The sequence below is a fragment of the Culicoides brevitarsis genome, chromosome 2 (assembly GCF_036172545.1).
Source record: "Culicoides brevitarsis isolate CSIRO-B50_1 chromosome 2, AGI_CSIRO_Cbre_v1, whole genome shotgun sequence".
NCBI classification, from domain to species: domain Eukaryota; kingdom Metazoa; phylum Arthropoda; class Insecta; order Diptera; family Ceratopogonidae; genus Culicoides; species Culicoides brevitarsis.
In genome coordinates, this window is record NC_087086.1 from 39,252,533 (window position 1) to 39,272,376 (window position 19,844).

The window sequence follows — 19,844 nt, forward strand, 5'->3', positions numbered from 1 at the left end:
AATTGATTTTTTTTTTTCATGTAATATTTTTGTTTACCTTCTACTTCACAAAGCACTTTGGTGTGTGGTTACGTGTGTGTTTCAAAATAATTAATATAATATAATCAAAAGTTACTCCATGACATCAATATTTAACGATGATATTTAATATTCTGGAAAATTTTGTGACCCAAACTGTTAATTTTTTATAATTTTAGGCGGTTTCAAATTTTAATTAAAATTTTTTGTCATTTGCCCTTTTATAAAAATTTAATAAAATATTTTTTTATTTAAATTAAAAATTTCATTAAATATTTTTTTATTATTTTAAATTATTATTTAAAAAAAAATAATTAATTTTATTTAAAATTTAATTTTTCAAAAAAAAAAAATATTTAATTAAATTTTAATTATTTTTTAAATTAAAAAAAAATTAAATAAAATTAAAAAAATATTTTTTTTTATTTTAAATTAAAATAATATCTTTTTTTATTTTTTTAAATTAAAAAAAATTAGAAATTAATTAATTTTAAATTAAATTTTAAAAAATTAAATAAATAAAATTTTTTATTTTGAATTTTTTTAATATTTTTTTTTCTCAAACGAAAAAATTTAATAAAAATATATTCGAATCGCCTTATCTGCAAAAAATATTAAATTAAAAAAAAAATGAAACAAGTATCGAGTAACATGACGGCAGAACGTTAGAGGATAGGACAATGAGTTTCCACGTGACACCCATTGAAAAGTTACACAATCACTGTCTGTCTCTCATTTTCTCATGTCTTTTTTTTTGCAAAAATATTCATGATAACAACCTCCGCTTGTCCCTTTATTTCTTATTAACCCTCATCCGATACGCAAAACCGAGGGAAAAAGCGAGAAAATGAAACTTTTTCTTGACTTTTTAATATTTTATTATTTCTGTTTTTTTTTTACTTTTTCCAGTCACGTCACAGCTGTTGTTCGTTACGTTCCATTTCATTCGGCAAATATTTTGTTGTTCAAGTCACAAGAAATGACATTCTGTTTGATTTTGAAAAAGAAAAATTTTCTTCCAAAGTCCGATTAAGTTGCCTCGTAAATTGGAACGAACATGAACAAAAGGAATATTTGATAAATTTCAAAGGAAAATTTTGTTTAAATATCCTGCAGAATCGCAAAAATAAGAAAATAAAACGGAAGAAAATGAGAAAATCAATAAATTATTTTTTTATTTAGGGTGAAATCGATAAAAATCTTTTAAAATTTTGGTTCATCCTAAAAAAAAATAGAATAAATATAAAATTTAAAGCGATATCAGTTAATTTATTTATTTTTCATCACTTTTTACTTTATCTTCATTTTCTTCGGGATTCCGTCACGCCGCATATTTTCGCAACATTTGCATGAAAATTGGGCCAAAATACGAAACGCACGATGAAAAATGGGAAATAACGAACGATATCGAAGGAAAAATTATTGTTATTCATGGCAGATATCGACTTTGGAGTAACATTAATGATGATGTTCATCACATTTTATTTATTTTTCTTATTTTTTTGCTGTCGTCATCGTTTAACATGAGGAACGTTGAATTATTATAAGAAAAATAAGAAAGAAGAAAACTTTGACAGGAGATTACTTTAATAGTTGATTTTTAGAGATATTTATCAATTTTATCAATAAAAAATATTTTTATTTTAAATTAATAATTAATTAAAAAATTAAATTTTAATAAAAAAATATTTTTAATTTTTTTTTAGTCATAATAATAATTTAAAAAAAATAATTTTTATTAAAAAATTATTTTTTGCTTATTTTATCTATTTTTTCTTCATTTATTTATTTAAATATTTATTTAAAATATTTATTTAAAAAAATAATAATTAATATTTACGAGCTAAGATATTTTATAATTAGTATTATTTATGAAAAAAATATTTTATTAAAAAAAAAATTATTTTAAAATATTATTTTAAAAATAATAAAATTAAAATATTATTTAATAAAATATTATTAATAAAATAATATTTTATTATAAAAAAATATTTTTTTTTAATAATTAAATTAATAATTAATTTAAAAAAAATATTTTATTAAATTTTTATTTTTTTTTATTTTTTACCAAATTGTTTACCTACATTTTATATTTTTTAAATATTTTTTTTTTATTTTTTTTTTATTTATTTATTTAATTTTTTTGTCATTTTCATATTTTTTTACATCTCTTTAAAAAATTCTCATAAATAAAATTAAAACCCATGATAATTTTTCACAAATTCCGCTGTCACGTTCTCATTTTCTTTCCATTTTTCACACACGCGCTTCCTCCGTGCAATACAAAAAAAAATAATAACATGATCAGATCATCAAATAAAACAACTTTTGCATCACTAATTTGTGATTTTTTTTCTCGTCAGGTACTTTTATTGATATTTTTTGTTACCTTTTTTTTTGTTCAACAAAAAATTACCAAATTTGCACACTTTGAGTGATTTTCCACGTTCAATCGTTGTTCTGAACTCAATTAGTGTCAAAAATTTACTCCAAACCTACATTTTTCTCGTGCATATGCGAAAAATGTGTAAATTAGGTTTATTTTTTCATTCGATGGCGTGTAGGTCATTGTACTTCACGTTTCAATTTTTAATGAACAAAACAGTGACATGCTGAGTGCTTTGAATATTTTATCTTCATTAAATAGCAATAAATGAGCAATAAAATTAATTATGGAAAATTTTCCCGGGAGATTTGGAAAAAAAAATTTTTTCGGGGGTTTATTGACCCTCTCTAACTGACCCGTGAATAATTGGAAAAATAAGTGACATGCATCCAATTCAATTTATGGGAAAATTTTTACCTTCTGTTGATTTTTGTATTTTTTTATAAATTTTTTATTACTTTTTTTTTTCAGTTCATTTTATTTATTTTTTGTTATTTTGTTTAATTTTTTTTTTCGTGAATTCCACAGATAACCGAATGGATATGTAAAAAATTGCATGAAATTTAAAAATAATCGGTCATGCGAAAGAATTTTTTCCCTTCCTGTGCGAAAAATTTATTTTATTTTTGTTCAATGAATTTAATTTCGGTTCAAACTGCGAAATTGCGTTATTGGATGGCGCGGTACAAACTGAGTTCAATTAAGGTATTTCGCTTGAATTTCGCAGGTTAACATATTTGACATTTATGGGATTAATTTTTTTGTTCATCGTAAAAATTCAAATTTTCATTTTTTTATCAAAAAAAAAAAAAAAAATAAAATAAAAATAAAAAAAAATAAAATTAAATAAATAAATTAAACGAAAAAAATATTTAAAAATTAAATAAAAAATAAAATAAAATTATTTAAAAATTTAAAAAAAAAATTAATTTTATTTAATTTAATTTAAAAAAAATTAAATTTAATTTTTTAACAATTATAAAAAAATAAAAATAAAAAAAAATAAATAAAAAAATATTTTTTTTAATTAAAAAAAATAAATTTAATTTAATTTTTTTAAAATAAAAAAAATTAATTAACATTTAATGAAAAAAAAAATATTTTTTCAAATAATTATTTAAAATAAATAAAAAACAAAATTCACTCCATCTCCAAAAAAAATTTCGCTTTTATCTTAAATAAACAACTTAGATTACGGCGAACTCATCCAATAAACAAAACTCTGCGTGTTATCGGTGCTCTGTCTTGCCAAAACAAACGTTCTCCATCCATTCCATTAAAATGCCATGAAAACTAATGGCCAGATAAAGATGGAGATAATGTAAATAGAAGAATAAACAATATTTGGCTTGGCTCGCTCTTTATTTTTTTTTTTGCGTTATTTAAGAACTTGGAAGACGTGATTACAGGCGCATGGCATGACATTGCCAACGAAAGTTTCGGTAGTCGGGGCAATGATGAATATGATGATGACGTACAAAATATGATAATAATGAGTGTTAAACATTCAAAAATTTCTCAAAAGAGGAGAGCTCAATGTAAATTAAGTGATTAGCTGTCGTCGACGTTCATCGTCTTCGCAGCTTCCTGTTGATTTGTCATTCAATCTTTTGTGTAATCTGACGCCTTTATTACCTACGCATGCCGAAAGTTGATGGAGAAAAGGGAGAAAATGATGTCAAGTCTTGTCTTAAGTTATTATGATACAAATCTCAATTGTTTTTAATAAATCATTTATATTCAAATGATGAATAAATTTAAAGTATATCGCGCGTTTTTTATATGGAGGATGAGTGAAAAAAATTAAGATTTTAAAATTCAAAGAGAATTTGCTGAACAGAATTTTAATTTTTATTTAAAAAAATTTTTTTCTATTAAAAATTAGATTTTTTCTGAGAATTTTTCATTTTCTTACTCCTCAAAAATTAAAATTTTAACATTTTTGTACTCCTCATGGTTTAAAAAATTTTTTTTGAGTCGTTTTTTCAATATTCGCATAAGTTTCCCATTAAAAAAATAATTTTTCACATATTTGTACTCCTCATTTCACATTTTTATACTCCTCAATTTTTTTTTAAATTTATTTCTTTACTACTAACTATAATTCTATAAAATCATCAGAAGTCAAATTTGAATTTTTAATTTATTTTTAAAAAAATTTATTTCACATTTTAAGGTATCCTCATTTCACAATTTATTAACTCCTCAATATTCAGAAAAAGGTTTTTCGAACTAAAGTTACAGTTTTTAAATTTTTTTCAATTAATATTTTTAAAAATTGAATTTTATTGTAAAAATATAATAAAAAAAATAATTAAAATATGAATTTTATTAAGAAAAAATTATTAATTAATTCAAAAATAATAATTGACTTATTTTTTTTTAAACAAAAAAAAAATAATAATTAAATAAATAATTAAATTTAAATTTTTTATTAAAATATTTTTTTCCGATTATTAATTTAATTAATTTTTTTTTTATTCTTATTTCACGATTTGTTACTCCTCTTAATTAAAAATATATTTTTGGCTTCACTTTTTCATACTCCTCATTATTTAAAAAAACTATTTATGAACATTTTTTAATCCTTTTACATTAATATTCCATAAAATTTCACAATTTAATACTCCTCATTTCACAATTTCATACTCCTCATCATTAAATTCTTCATTAAAATCATTTTAAATGAACTTCAACTTTTCCTATTTCATAAAATTTAAAACTCAACTCCAACCATTCAATAAAAACAATAAATTTTCATTTAAAATCTCTCATTATTATCACTTCCGCCGTAAAAAAATTCTTCCTGCTAAAAACTTTCACTAATACCCTCATAAAATTTCATTAAAAAAATTACCGAAAAACATTTCAAGAGTCATTGACTTCGCGTTATGTTGTCGTCTTCTCCTCTCTTATCAACAACATAATTTTTTCTTTTGTTTTTTCATTCAAAAGTTTAACCAGCCAGACACTGAACTGAATAACCAGGCGCACGCATTCAGCGTGAAGACATAAAAGATTTTTTTTGTAATCTCCCACGCACTTTTTGCGTTTCTCTTTCGTCGTTTTCCGACAAAAAATTCTATTTTTGTCTCTCTTTATGGTTTAAATAAAATGTAAAAACAGAATTTAACGCAGAGACAAAGGAAAAAAAATAAAGAAAAAGTTTTGCTTGTGAGAATACTTGAAAACTCGAAAGAAAGAAGACTACGAGGTGAAGTTAAGCCAAGCAATATAAACACAAAAAATAACACTCAAATTTTAAATTGAGAAGGTAAATGTTTTACGGTTATTTTTACTCTTCTGCGAGTTTCCTACTTGAATTTCTGCTTTTATGTGGCAAAAATTTCGTTTGAAGTTTTTTTTTCTTGTATTGTTTCCATTAAATTTAACATTTAATTTATTTTTATTGTGAAATAAAATTTTATTAAAAAAAATGAAAAATTACATAAATTTAATTATAATTATTATTACGCAACCTTTCACGAAAAATAATTAAATTTTAATTTGAATAAAATATTTTTGATTTAAAAAAATTTTTTTTTCACGTTTCTTTCCACGAGACTTTTATAAAAAAAAAATTTCCGAGAGACGCATAAATATACCCGAGAGAGAAAAAGACAAAAAAGAAGAAAAACCTCGTTAAGAGTCGTAGCTGCGAGCGATACACGTCGACTGCCATTCTTCTTTATTCGCAGTCATTAAAGCCATAAAACAGCTCTCTACCCGGATGGCATTCAACCGCCGCTAAAATCAGTAAAATATCCTTAAACAGAGCAACGAACTTTTTTCTTTTTGCCCGCAAATATTTTCGTAAATTTGCATCATTAAAGTAAATGATGTTCCTCAAAGGAATTCTCGATTAGTTTAAATTTTTTGCGTTCGGTTATTTATTGATGGCAGACAGTCACGTCGCTGCCATTTGCTCGCCAATTTGTGATTTTTGCGCCCGGATCTGTTTTGGTATCATTAATAACCGTTAAAAATCTTGTTCAGAAATAATCGTAATAAATTACCAGCAAGAAGAAATTTTTTTTTAAAAGAAGAAAAAAAAAGTTTTAAACTTTTTCGTCGGCAAACAGACAGAAAAACAATAATAATAAGGGAATGTTTTAATTATATCCTCTTTCACTCTTTTTCATTTAAATTTTTATAGGTTTTCTAAATATTTTTTTAATCCTCTTATGTTTCGAATTTCCATTTTAATTTAATGCGAGAGATGAGGTTTCCTGTTTTGTTCGCACTCGCTCGTGTGGCGAAGTCTTATTTATAAATTTAACAAAAGCAATAATATAATACGTACTTTTAATTTATTAAGTCTGATAAATTGAATAAAATAATGAACACACGTTGCGGAATGTGAGACTAAATGAATGAGAAGTTATGCAAATATTAGTTGAATTAAATATATTTAAATAGAGAAGAAAGGCAATTTTTTAAAAATAACCAGACGACTCCATTTTGATTGATAAAATAAATTTTAAAAAATATTTTTTTAATAATCTTATAAATCATATTTATCATTAAAAAAATTAAAAAAAATTATTAAAAATTAAAAATTATTTTTTTAATTAATTATTAATTAAAAATTAATACAAAATATTATTTTAACAAATAAAATAAAAAAAAAATTATTAATTAAAATATTAAGAAAAAATTTTTTTATTTTTAATTTAATTATTTTATTTTATTTTATGTTTAATATTTTTTAAATAATTTTTTATATAAAAAATAATTAATTTTTTAAAAAAGGTTTTGCAAATTTATTTGAATTTAAAATTTAATTTAAAAAATAAATAAAATTAAATTTTAATAAAAATTATTTAAAATTATTTGCTATTATGTCTTTTTAGTCATTGAAAAATAATTTTATTTCTTAAAAAAAAATATTTCATATAAAAAACGTTTTGTCTAATTAATTTTTTTTATTTTTTTTTAAAAAAAAAAATTTAATTATAAATTTTTTATTAAAAAATAAAATTTTAAAATAAATAAAAAAAATTTAATTTTTATAATATCACGTAACAAAAAAAAATTAAAGAACAAAATTTATAAAAAAAAAATTTTTTTAATTTATTTAATTTTAAATAAATAAATAATTTTTTTTTAATTTTAAAATAAAAAAAAATAAATAAAAATACTAAAAAACCATTAATTGTCTAAATTTTTTACCAAAGAAATTTTCCACAAATTTTCAGATATTCGTTAATTAAAGCAATTTTTTTTTGCGCGCCAATTTTTTTCATCAAGCCAAAATAAACAAACGTACAAAAAAAAACAGCAACATCATTCGCCAAAAGAGAAAAAAAAACATTTGAATTAGTAAAACACGACGATTAGCTGAAGCGAGAACATAACATAAATTAATTAAGCGTTATCACGTTGCTTACGTGACTTGATTAAGTAGCAATAAAAGGCAACAAAAACAAATAAATCCTCGCGTGTTCCGTGATTAATGTCGAGCAAAAAAAAAACTGTCTCTCGATCTCCTCTCATCTCCGCTCGGGACTCAATTAGGAGAGCGTCTATTAATCACCATGCAGTCACAAATCAAATTTTTACACGTGTCACGAATGTATAAACAACGCTCGCCTTCGCCGATGGTCTAACTCAATTAATACCTTATTTCCCCGGGTTTCTGCCGATGCGACACTCACACGACGGCAAATAAATTTTAATTGGATTGATGAGGTAATGGTGCCACGTTGCTCATTCGCGTCGTGTTTGTTTAATTAAAATTAATAATTTTGCACAGTGACAGCAATGCGATAAATTTCCATGCAGCTGCAACAAAACTCCCCCCGTTCTCGCGCGTACTTTGTAATAAGCGATAATTAATTAAATTATATTGATGATTGGCTGTCATAAACACAGAGAGATAATTATTCAAAATTGTTTGTGTTATTGTTGTCCCTTCGCCCGAGCTGCTGTCATCGACGCATCACATTTAATCTAATATTGCCTCGTTTTTTGATGTGATGTTTTGATTGATGCTAATTTCAACATTTCGGCCAAAATTTAAATTTCTGCCAACCCTTGTCGCTCGCTTGACGTCAAAACGTGTGTTTTTTGTGACATTTCGATATTTCCATTAAACAATTTTCCGCAATCTTGAGGAATTTTTCCCAAAAGTCAAATATCTGCTTCCTTAATGTTCGGTCAGGCCATTTTCTTCACAGATGATTTATTTTTACGTTTCCTCGTTTCTCCTTCTGTTGCCTCCGATCTAAAACATGATTTGGGTCATTTCATTATCATTTTTAGTTTAGAGAAAAAATTGCAAGGAGGAAATGTTTCGAGAGAAGGGAGAACAATATCTTCCAGACAATTAAGTGGTGCGTGAAATAGTATTACGTTATGATTTATGCGTTGAATTATTTTAAAATGAACCAAAATTGGTCATGCTTGGTTTTTTTTCTTTAAATAAAAGTTATGTTGATGATGTGAAATTTTTTGCGTTAGATTTTTTTGCGTGTTACGAGTTTTTACAAAAATTTTTAAGATTTTTTAAAAATTTATTTGTAAGTAAGAAAATTTCACATAGTCATTAAAACAAGTTTTGAAAAGAAAAAAAATTAATGTTTTAAAAAAAAATTTTTTAATCTTAAAAAAATAAAATTTTAATTAAAATTTAAAAAAATATTTTTTTATTTTTATTAATTTTAATTTTTTAATTAAATTTTAAATTAAAAAAAAATATTTATTATTTTTTTTTTATTATTTATTTCATTAATTTATTTTTAAAAAAATTATATATTTTAAAAAATTAATATCAACTTTATTTAAAATTTTTTAAATTTTAATAAAAACTTAATCTTTCAAAAAAAATTGTTTAAAAAAAAATTAAACAAAATAAAAAAAAAATTATTAATTAATAAAAAAAAATGTTAACAAAATTAAAAGATGATTAATAATTTTTTATTTATTTATTTTCAAATTTTTTTATTTATTTTAATTTTAAATGTTGAAAAAAATTAAATTTAATAAAAAATTTTTAAATAAAGATTAATTAATTAAAATAAAAATAAAAAAAGAATTAGAAAAAAATCTACTAAAAAAATCTCATAAAAAAAGAAATTTATCACTCAAAGCTTCAATTTTTTTTATAAAACAAGAACCATCTTTGAAATCCCATCAATTATCTATAAAACTCTCACAAATACTCAGAACCAATAATCTTTATGTACGAACCAAGCGATAGTTGCTCTGTAGGTCATCATCATTACAACTTCTTCGTAACTACGTGAGATCTTCGCCCGTAACGTAGGCAGCAGGCAGATAAATTGCGCAACCGAGTGACGCTCAAGCAAAACTTTTCTTCCAATCCAATCCCCTCAACCTACATAATAATAATGTCGAACTTATTGCTGCTAGTTTGTCGTAAAAACGAACTTTGTACCTTCGCTGCGAACAAATTCAGTCATAAAATGCTCTTTTTGAAGTTTGCCTCGTTTTTCTATCACATCACACAACTTTATGTCTCAAATTCGTTCGTATCGTAACTCAAAACTTTTATTAAAACTCAACTTTATTTGCATGCAAGGAGTTCATAAAATTACAAGAAAAATTTCTTGTTCCCAAAATCTGAACAGCTAATAAAGTGTTTGATGTTTTGTTTACTAATTTTCCGAAAGAATTTGCTTTATTGGTCGTTAAAATATTTTCTTTAATGTCTAAATCCCGCAAAAGTTTATTTTTCTTTCAGAGTTTTCACCCAAAAAATATATTCAACAACAACCCATAAAAAACTATTCCAAACATCCGCAAAAGTTTTTAAAGTCGCCCTTTTTCTCTTCTCTACTTTTCTTATCACTGCATTAATAAATCACGGAAGCAATACAGATACATATTTATTTAGAAATAGAAGAGAATAAAGTTTTTTTTATATTTTTATCGCAGCTTCAATAAATCCTTTTTGCAGGAAAAAGTTTGCATATGAATAATTTTTTTCCGAGCGCAATAAAAAAAATTGCAACCTAAAAACCAACAAATGTGTACCAGAAAAATTTTTGATTTTTTTTATTGCTTTTCTTGTTTACATATTTTTATTTTTGAGCTTTAAAAATAAAATTTTTTATTTTTTTATAATTTTTAAAAAAAATTATACTTTTCATAATTTTTTGTTAATATTTTTTTTAATTTAAATTTTTAACTTGTAAAAAATAATTTTAAATATTTAACAAATAAAATTTTATACTTTTTGAAATAAAGGTAAAATTTATAATTTTTTAAAAATTTTAATTTTAAAAAAAAACTCATAATTTTTCATTAAAATTTTCTGAAAAAAAAATTTAAAATTTTCCAAAAAGAAAATTTCAATTTTTTTTTATTTTTTAAAAAATTAAAATTTGAAAAAACTATTTAAAAAAACTTTTTTTTTATTCATGTAAAAAATTTCATTAACAAAGTTTTTCAGCTTTTGATTATTTTCCGAAAAATTCACAATAATTTTATAAAAATTTTCCGAATTTTCATTTAATCACTTTTAAAAAAAAGTTATTAAGTTTAAAAAATAAATTGTTACTTATCTTTTTAAAAATCTTCATTGAGAAAAAATTTCAGCTTTTAAAAATTTTCCGAAAAATTCAAAATTTTTAAAAAATTTTCCGAGTTTTCGAATTCATTAAATTAAAAAAAATGTTTATTTATTTTACTCATTTTTAAATTTTCATAAAAACTTCATTAAACAAGAAAGTTTTAAAATTTTCACAATTTTCCGGAAAATTTTTATTTTCCACGAATTTTCCGAAATTTTCATGAAAATCCATTAACCAAGTGTTAATTGATCTCTTACGAATATTTTAATTAATTTTATTTCAATTAATTATTTTTTTTTTTGGGAAACTCATTAAATTTTTCACAAATTTCCATGAGTTTTCCACGAATTTCCATGGATTTTTTTTAATTTCATATTTTTTACAAACAACTTGAAGCAATTTTAAGAACATTTTAAAACAAACAAATTAATTTGAGCTTAATTCTCCTTTTTTCTTCGAAATCCAGTAAAAACTGAAAATTTTCCATTGGAAAAAAGGGAAAATTTTCCAAACTTTTTTTTACAATATTGTAACATTTTTCACTGAAATTCTGCGCTGTCATTCTACAATTTGCTACCTAGTTGATGTTTTTCATGCCGCAAAACAAACAAACTCATTAGCATTTTAATTAAACATGTTTTCGCTGCGTTTTCATCGTCATCGTCATCATCACAGGCAGGAATAATTATCATCTTATTATTAAATTAAAATTTATTGTTTTTTTCACATTTTTTTTTTAACAATTGAAGAGGGCCAGACATAAAATAAAAAATAATTGTTTTCAGCGCGAATGCAATGTTTCCATTATTTAGCGATATTTTACGAGTTTAATCATTAAAATGTAAATAATAATTTGTTTTTTCGAATTGTATGCGGATGAAATCATGTGTAAGTAACAAAAATAATATTAAAAAAGTGCATCACGCAGCATGAAGTGATAAATTGCCGTCAATTCCAATTATTTATTTATTTCGCCCAAAAATTATTTATTTATTTATAATTAATAAGGTTTCACGGAATTTATGTTCATTAAAAAAATTTTTCTGGAATTTGTGGGTTTTTTAATGATTTAATTTTTTCTTCTTTCCCATTTCCATGGAGACCGACAATTTTATTTAAAATTATTTTTTAAAAGAGCTCCCAAACAACAAACATTTTAATGCTTTAATGGACTTTAACAAACAAACAAAGAAGCAAAAAAAAAGGATAATCCCTAAAATGATGTTCAGTAACCTCAATACAAAGGTTATTACGGAGCTCTATGGAAAAGTAGTGCCGTGGTAGGGAAAAGTTTGTCTTTCGCATAAAAATTTATTTTTCGCCCAACAAAAGTTTTTCAGTCCGTATTTATTATTTCATTTTTTTTTTGTGTTCAAGTTCTCTCATTTTTTTTGCTCTCTTGGTGTGGCGAATGAAACAAATCCTGCCCAATAATCGTTTCTTTTCAAGTAGGTAAACATAAAAGTTATGTCATGCGAGGAAAATAAGTTTTTACTTCTTTTTTGTGCGGATTTTATGACCATGCCATGCGTTACTACTGCCAGCAGCTCATAAATTGTTTTTTTTTTCGGATGTGAGTGATGATATAATAATCATAATTTTCTTTTGCGAGAATAAAAAAAATATTAATAGAATGGGAAATGTTGCGGGATTAAAACAAAAAATTAAATAAAAATGTAGAAATAAAATTTTTTGAATAAAAAACTTAAATGTGAGTGAAAAAAGTGCTGAAGAGCAAAAAAATGTCGTTACATCTAATATATATGGCAAGTGTTAATATTTAAACCTTGTTCGTGGTTGTTAAACATGACAAAAAAATTTTTTTTGATACATGAAAAGGGTTCGTAAATTAAATTTAAAAAATATTTTTTTAGAGAGAAATTTTTTTCATTTAAAAATAAAATATTAAAATTAATCAAAAATTAAATATAATAATTATTTCAAAATATTTTTAAAATATATAATTAATTTAATAATTTAAAAAAAAATAAATATAAATTAATAAAAAAAAATAATTAACAATTCTTAATTAAAAATATTAAAAATTAATTTTTTTTAAATAAATAATAATTAAAAGAAAATGTTAAGAAAAAAAATCTTTAAGAATAAAAAAAAATCATACTTTCATTAATTTAATTTTAAAGAATAAAAAAAATATTTTTTGTGAGAAATTTAATTATTTCATATTAAAATAAATAAATAATAATGAATAAATAAATAATTAAAGAGTAAAAAAATTGTTTTTTATTAATTTAATTAAATTTAATTTAATATAAAGAAAAATTAAAAAAAGCTTTTCACAAAAAAAAAATAAAAAAATAAAAATAAATTAAATATAAAAAAAAATTAAAAAATAAGTTAAAAATATATTTATTTAAAAATCTTTTAAATTTTAATTTTTTATTCAAAAAAAGGAGTTAAAAGTATTCAACAGTAGAAAATTTATATTTTTAATTTATTATATTTTGAATAAAAATTATTTCATTTATTTTTTTTATTAAATTTTAATTAAAAATAAAAATACAAAAAAAATAAATAAATACTTTAATACGAGTAAGTAAAATTAAAATTTTAAACTATTTTATGATTTTTTTTGTTACAATTTTTATACATTTTTATATGTAGTTAAAAATACAATTTAATTTATTTAATTAATTTAATTTTATTTTATGAAAATTTATTTATTTTTATTAATTTTTTTTTTTTATATTTTTAATTTATTTAATTTTTCTTAATTTAATTTTTTTTTAAATTTTATTTAAAAAAAATAATTTTTTTAAATTTTTTTTCGTCTCAAAATTTTAGCTTGAAGTTATATAATATTTTTTTCTAACCCTGTTCATGAAAACACAAATCCCGTTCATGTCAAAGAAAAAAAAACGCAATGAAAAACTTTTTTCATATAAAAATGTGCGTAAACAAAGTTTGCCGTTTCTTATTTTCCATTCACAAAGCAAAAAAAACCCAAAGTCTTGCAAAATTGTTACAATATTTATCGATTGGCCAAGAACGTTTTTTCCCCAACTTCATACGTGATGCGACGTGACAGATAACGACAATATAATGAGCAGCTTTGGATAAAACTTTGACGCGTGTCAATCGATAAAAATATGGAAAAATGGAGCAATCATCGTCTCTTTGAGCAATAAATTAATGAACAAATTCGTATTTTTCGTAGAAATGACTTTTGTTTCATCCAACGACGAGTCTATTGAAGGTCATCAATCATCTCCCTTTCTTTTGATTTTTTTTCTCGTTTTGCAAATCAACCCGTCATTATTTCGTCTTTCTTTCTGGCAAAACATCTCTCCATTGTCTTTGTGCGTTCGTTTCGTTTGTTCGGCACAAATTTATTGGATTTGACAAACGAAATTGAAAATAAATTACTATTGACAATGATACAAGAGAAAAAAGGATTCAAATATTGTAAAAGATGCCTTTGTTATTTTTTTTTGTGTTTCGTTCGAAATTGTTTCGCCCGAATAAACATGAAAATATTTGTCTATGAGTCTGAATAAATATTCCATATTTTTGTTCAATATTTTTTTTAATGTTTCCGCGAATATTCAGCCGTGGGCGATTAGGTCAAAATAAACAAAATATCGCAAAAAATGACATTTTTGCGTCGCAATTGAACAAAAAAATGAAAAAAAAACTTACTCTTTGATCCGCCGCTGTCTCGAATTTCGTCGCCGCTGCTATTCATCGCGAATGGCAATCCAACAAGTAAGAGCACGCAAATTATCCAACATTTCAGCTTCATTATTGAAAAAATGTCAAATTGAGCCATTGTTTGATTATGATGATTTTTCGAATGTTTTATCAACATTTTTCTTCCTTTTGAAATTTTTTTTATTAAGTGAATTTTTTACACATTTTGTTATATTTTTATTTTTTTTTTTTTAATTACGTTGACAAATTTTATTCCAACCACTTAATTCGGTGATTATTCAAGGGTGTTTCCTGAAAATATATAAAAAAAAAAGTTAAAAATTAATCAAAGCCTTAAAAAAATATTTTCGGTGCACTTGAAAAAATTTTTTTAGCTCGAGTATTATTAAAATAAAAAAATATCCCACAAGTGCTGCTCACGTTTCCCATTTTTAATTATTTTTTAAACAACAATTTCAGGTTTTTTTCTGCTTTCCTTTTTTTTGAAGATAGTGTTCGAGAATTGTTCAGCGGTGCATTTTTTTGTTTTTTATTACATTTTTTTGCGTTGAATATTTTTTTATGTAAAATGAAAAATATAAAAAGGTAAAAGTTGTAAATAAGCGTCTGTGGAATAGTAATTATTATTAGGCGTTGGAGCATGAATAATGCTAAAAATGCATTAAAATTTAAAATATTATTTGTAGGTCTGACGTGTAACTTTGAGATTTAATTTTTTTGGTATGAACTTAATAAAATTTATAAAAATTAAAAAAAAAAAATTAAATTTCGTATTTTTTATTAAAAATAAAATTATATTTTTAATTTAATTATATTTAATTTAAAATTATATTAAAAATTAATTTTTTATATTTTTTTATTTAACTATAATTTAATATATTATTTTAAAATTTAAAAATTTAAAAAAAATTATTTTGAAACAATTTTTAAAAAATTGTTAAAATAAAAATAATAATAATTAAATATAAATTATTTGAAAATCATTTTTTTTAAATTTAAATATTTTAATTTTTTGTTTGTAAAATTTACATACGATAATAATAATAATAACTGTAAAATTACAATTTTTATTTATATTTATTAGATTTAAAATAAATTATTAATAAAAAAAATTAAATTATTTAAGCTTAAAAAAATTTTTACAATAATAATTTATATTAAATTATTAATTTATTTTATTTAAATAATTTTTTAATAATTATTTTAAAAATTTTTTATAAATTTAAATATTTATAAATTATTTAAAAGTATTTAAAAATAATTATTTATTAATTTTTTTTTTAATTGTAATTTTATTTTGTTACAATTTTTATTTAGATTAAAAAAAATATTTTTATTAATAAAAAAATTAAATAATTTAATTTAAAAAAATAATATTCAAGTAATAAAATTTCAACTTGAACTATTTTTAATATAAAAAAAATTATTTGAAATTTATTTTTTTTTACATTTAATTTTAATTTTTTATTATTAAAATTTTATTATTAATTATTAAAATAAAAAAAAATTGTTGATACAAATATTTCACGTTAGCCCTGTAAACTTTAAATAAATAAATAAAATTAAATCTCAAGGTGCGAAAAAAAAATTTTTTTTAATAAAAATTAATATTAAAAGCAACACGACACTGCAAAATAAATCTCATCTCCAATGTTCAAAGACAAAAAAAACACAAACGGTGCAATTATCATCTCACAGCAATAAAAAAATCTCACAACAATAAAAGCTCAAATGAATAATGAATACTAACGGAGGGGTTGACAAAAAAAAACGAACGTAAAGCGAGTGCATTATTATTATAAAAATCTGCCCGGGGATAAAGCCAACAATAAATATGAAAGCCTATTGTAGCTTTGTGCACGACTCAGACACAATATGTGCAAAAATAGACAGAAAAAAGTTGTTGTTATGAAATATTCATCAACAAATGTTGTATAAATAAAAAAAAAACTGAAAGGAAAAACGACGAATGACGAGAAACAGCAACCCCAAACTGAAAATAGAAAATTAATAATAAAAATAATGAAAAATGTCATAAAAATATATTGTGGCGCTTTGTTTTTAATTTCAATAGTTTTCAAGTTGTCTCATGGCAAATGAAGTGAATTTCAATAAAAAATAACAAATAAATCAATTTGAGCGCTCATCAATTCCATAAATGCGATAAATTGATTAAATTCGGAATTTTGATAGTTTTGTGGAAAATTTTCGCTTTTTGTCTCGATTTTCGTGCGCATAAACAAAACAATTCTTCGAATATCAAGGATAATCCGTAACATCCAATTAAAATTTGAGCTTTTCAAAGAATAGAATTCAATTTAATTAATGGCATGTGAGAACTCAAACATGATAATGGAATCGATTATAAAATCAAGTTTTATCTGGTTGTCACTCTCGGCAGGATCTCTTTGATGGTCAATGAGAGATTTTAATCATTTTCCAAAGTAAAAATTAGGTATAAATTATTTTTTGTTATTTTAGGGAATTTTATCTCATTTTTTCAATGGAAAAATATCAAATAAACAAAAATGTTGTGATTTTTAAATAAGATATTAACATGAAAGTAATTTGAAATATAAAACGATGATATATGGGTCAAATATATTTTTCATGGATAATTAAGAAATTTTGTCTCAAATTTCTAAAATTTTACAGTTTTAATTAAATTTATAAAAAAAAAATTTAGAGTATTTGAACTTACAAAATTTAAAATACAAAATTAAAAATAAATAAAATTTAAAAAATTAAATTGAAAATAAATAAAAATTTAATAAATAATAAAATTCAATTTAAAAAAATATAATAAATAAAAAAATATAAAAAAAAAATATTTAAAAAAAATTAAAAAATTTTTTTTTTAATTAAATTTAATGTATGAAATAAAACATTTAAAAAAATAAATTTTTAAAAACATAAAAAATTAATTATTTTAAAAAAATTGATAAAAAAATAAAATAATTTTTTTTTATTATTTTTATAATTATTTTTTTAAAATAAAATTAAAGAATTAATTAGTATTAAATATATATATTTACAAAAAACACGCAAAAATGTAATTATAATCTTGTTTTTCTAAATCTACTAAAAAATATAATTTAAAAAAATAAAATTAAAAAAAAATATTATAATATTAAAATAAAATTTAAAAAAAATAATAATATAAGACTTAAAAAAATATTGAAACAAATAAATTAACTAAAAATTAAATTAAAAATAAAATTAAAAATATAAAAAAAATAAAATTTTAAAAAATAATAAAAAAAATAATTAATTATAAATTTAATTAATCAAAAAAATAATAAAATAATTATTAAAAAATATTATATAAAAAAATAATATTAAATGAAAATTTGAATAAAACGCGTAAAATGTAACAAAATCCCTCTTTAAAACGCTTTAAAAATCTTCATTTCAACAAAGTTTTAAATTAATTATTAATATCATGTACAATGTTGAGCTTTTAACATAATAATATAATCATACATAGAAAGCGTTGCGATATAACAAGTACTTAAAGTTAATATTTAATGAATATTTAACTAAAATTTTATCGAGTTCATCATCTCAACTTACCTCAAAAAGTCAAATATCCAAAATTTGCTCACGTTTTGTACAAGTTTTCATCATACATTAAATATTATTTTTATTTTTACACTTATTATTATTAAATAATTAATTATGTTATATTTTTAACTTTTTCACTATTTATTATTTTTATTTAATTTTTTATATAATTTATTAACATTCAGGAATATATTTAGATTTTTTTGTAAATTTTTTATTTATTTTACAAAATTACTTCCAATTTCACTTTTTTTCCTTATTTTTTTTATTTTGTTTCAATTTTTAATTAAAATATTTCATGAAAAGGGTTAATTTTTTTTTTAAAGAATTTTTCAACAACACATTAAATTAAATTTCTTTCTTGTGTAATTAATTATTATAAAGATGGATCCCAAGTAATTTTTTACTCCTTTAAATTTCAACTCTTTTTAACTTTTTTTTTTCTCTTTTTCTCACAATTCACTTGAAAAAATTTTTTTCGGCATAAATTTTGTGTTTTTCCTTGATTACATTTTTTTTCGCGTATTCCGTATGGAATTTAATAATTTTCCTCACACAAACGGATTCACGGTTTTTTTTTTGTGGTAGCATCAATTTCACCTGTGCCTACTTCCGTCTTGACGCATTGAAAGCTGCAACGCAACTGATGTGTTGTTCTGTATTTCGCAGCATCTTCGCATGTGTGTGTTTCGTTTTCCGTCTCGCCCAACAAGAAACGTGCTTTCCAGTGAAAATTGCATCGTTGCCGGATTATTTTGCCAAAAATCAGCTGTTTGGAAGGCGTTTAGTGCGCATGTCCCGCCAAGGGAAAAAATCCCCTTAAAATGGGTTTCGTTGCCGTTTTGTCGTTGTAATTGTTGTTTTTTAATGTGCCTGCTTTTTTGTTCCTTTTTGTTGTTACTAAACATCTGATGAATGACAGGCGAGACTTTTTTTTAATTTTTTTTTATTTAAATTTTAAAAATAAAAAAAAAAAAAATTTTTTTTTTTATTTTTTAAATTTTTTTAATAAAAAAAAATAATTTTCATGAAAAACTTACCTCTAAATTTAGTCCAAAGTTGGGAAATTTGAAAAAAAAAATATTTTATGCATGCCACATGCCGCCCTTTGATTCATTTGCGCGTGCACAAGAGCCGCCGACACAAGCAACGTTGCCTAAAAACTGAGAAGAGGAAGTAAGTGTGCATTCGATAAATTTATGCTCATGTCATGATGATGATTGTGCCGATACGGTATAAAATTTGGGCTTTGGCTGCTGTTTTTGCTGCCATGTGCTGCCTGCTGCTAAAGAAGAAGAACGACGCGTGTTTGTTAAATTTTTAGACAAATATTTGTCTGAAAGAAAACTTTGTTCGTCGTCTTCGTCTTGAAAGCTGTCTTGGCAACAGTGAAAATTTTAATGAATTTGTGTGCAATTATTGATTTTAAACATGACAACAAAAGTTTTAATGTTAATGTACTTTAATTAATTAATTTATTTATTTTAAAGTTTTTAAGGTTTTTTTTTATTGAAATAAGAAAATTTTTTTTCATTTCGAAAACTTCAAATTTGTTTTTTTAAAAATAAATTTTAAATAATTTTAATATTTTATTTTCTATTTAAAATTCTTTAACTAAATTAAATTAATCAAATAATTTTTTGATTAATTTTTTTAAATTTTTTTAA

At 21.8% G+C, this 19,844-nt stretch overlaps 2 protein-coding genes across 2 annotated transcripts in view; both read right to left on the reverse strand.

The window, feature by feature from the left end:
- LOC134829122 (uncharacterized) overlaps nt 1–14,786 on the reverse strand; it is a 106,897-nt gene extending 92,111 nt beyond the window's left edge. The window contains exon 1 of the mRNA XM_063842119.1: nt 14,602–14,786. Within this exon, the coding sequence (XP_063698189.1) occupies nt 14,602–14,770 (169 nt within the window). The 5' untranslated portion in view covers nt 14,771–14,786. The remainder of the gene's footprint in view (nt 1–14,601) is intronic.
- LOC134830376 (myotubularin-related protein 6) overlaps nt 4,452–19,844 on the reverse strand; it is a 147,616-nt gene continuing 132,223 nt past the window's right edge. Inside the window, exon 7 of the transcript XR_010161970.1 lies at nt 4,452–4,466. The gene's annotated coding sequence lies outside the window, so the exon portion shown is untranslated. The remainder of the gene's footprint in view (nt 4,467–19,844) is intronic.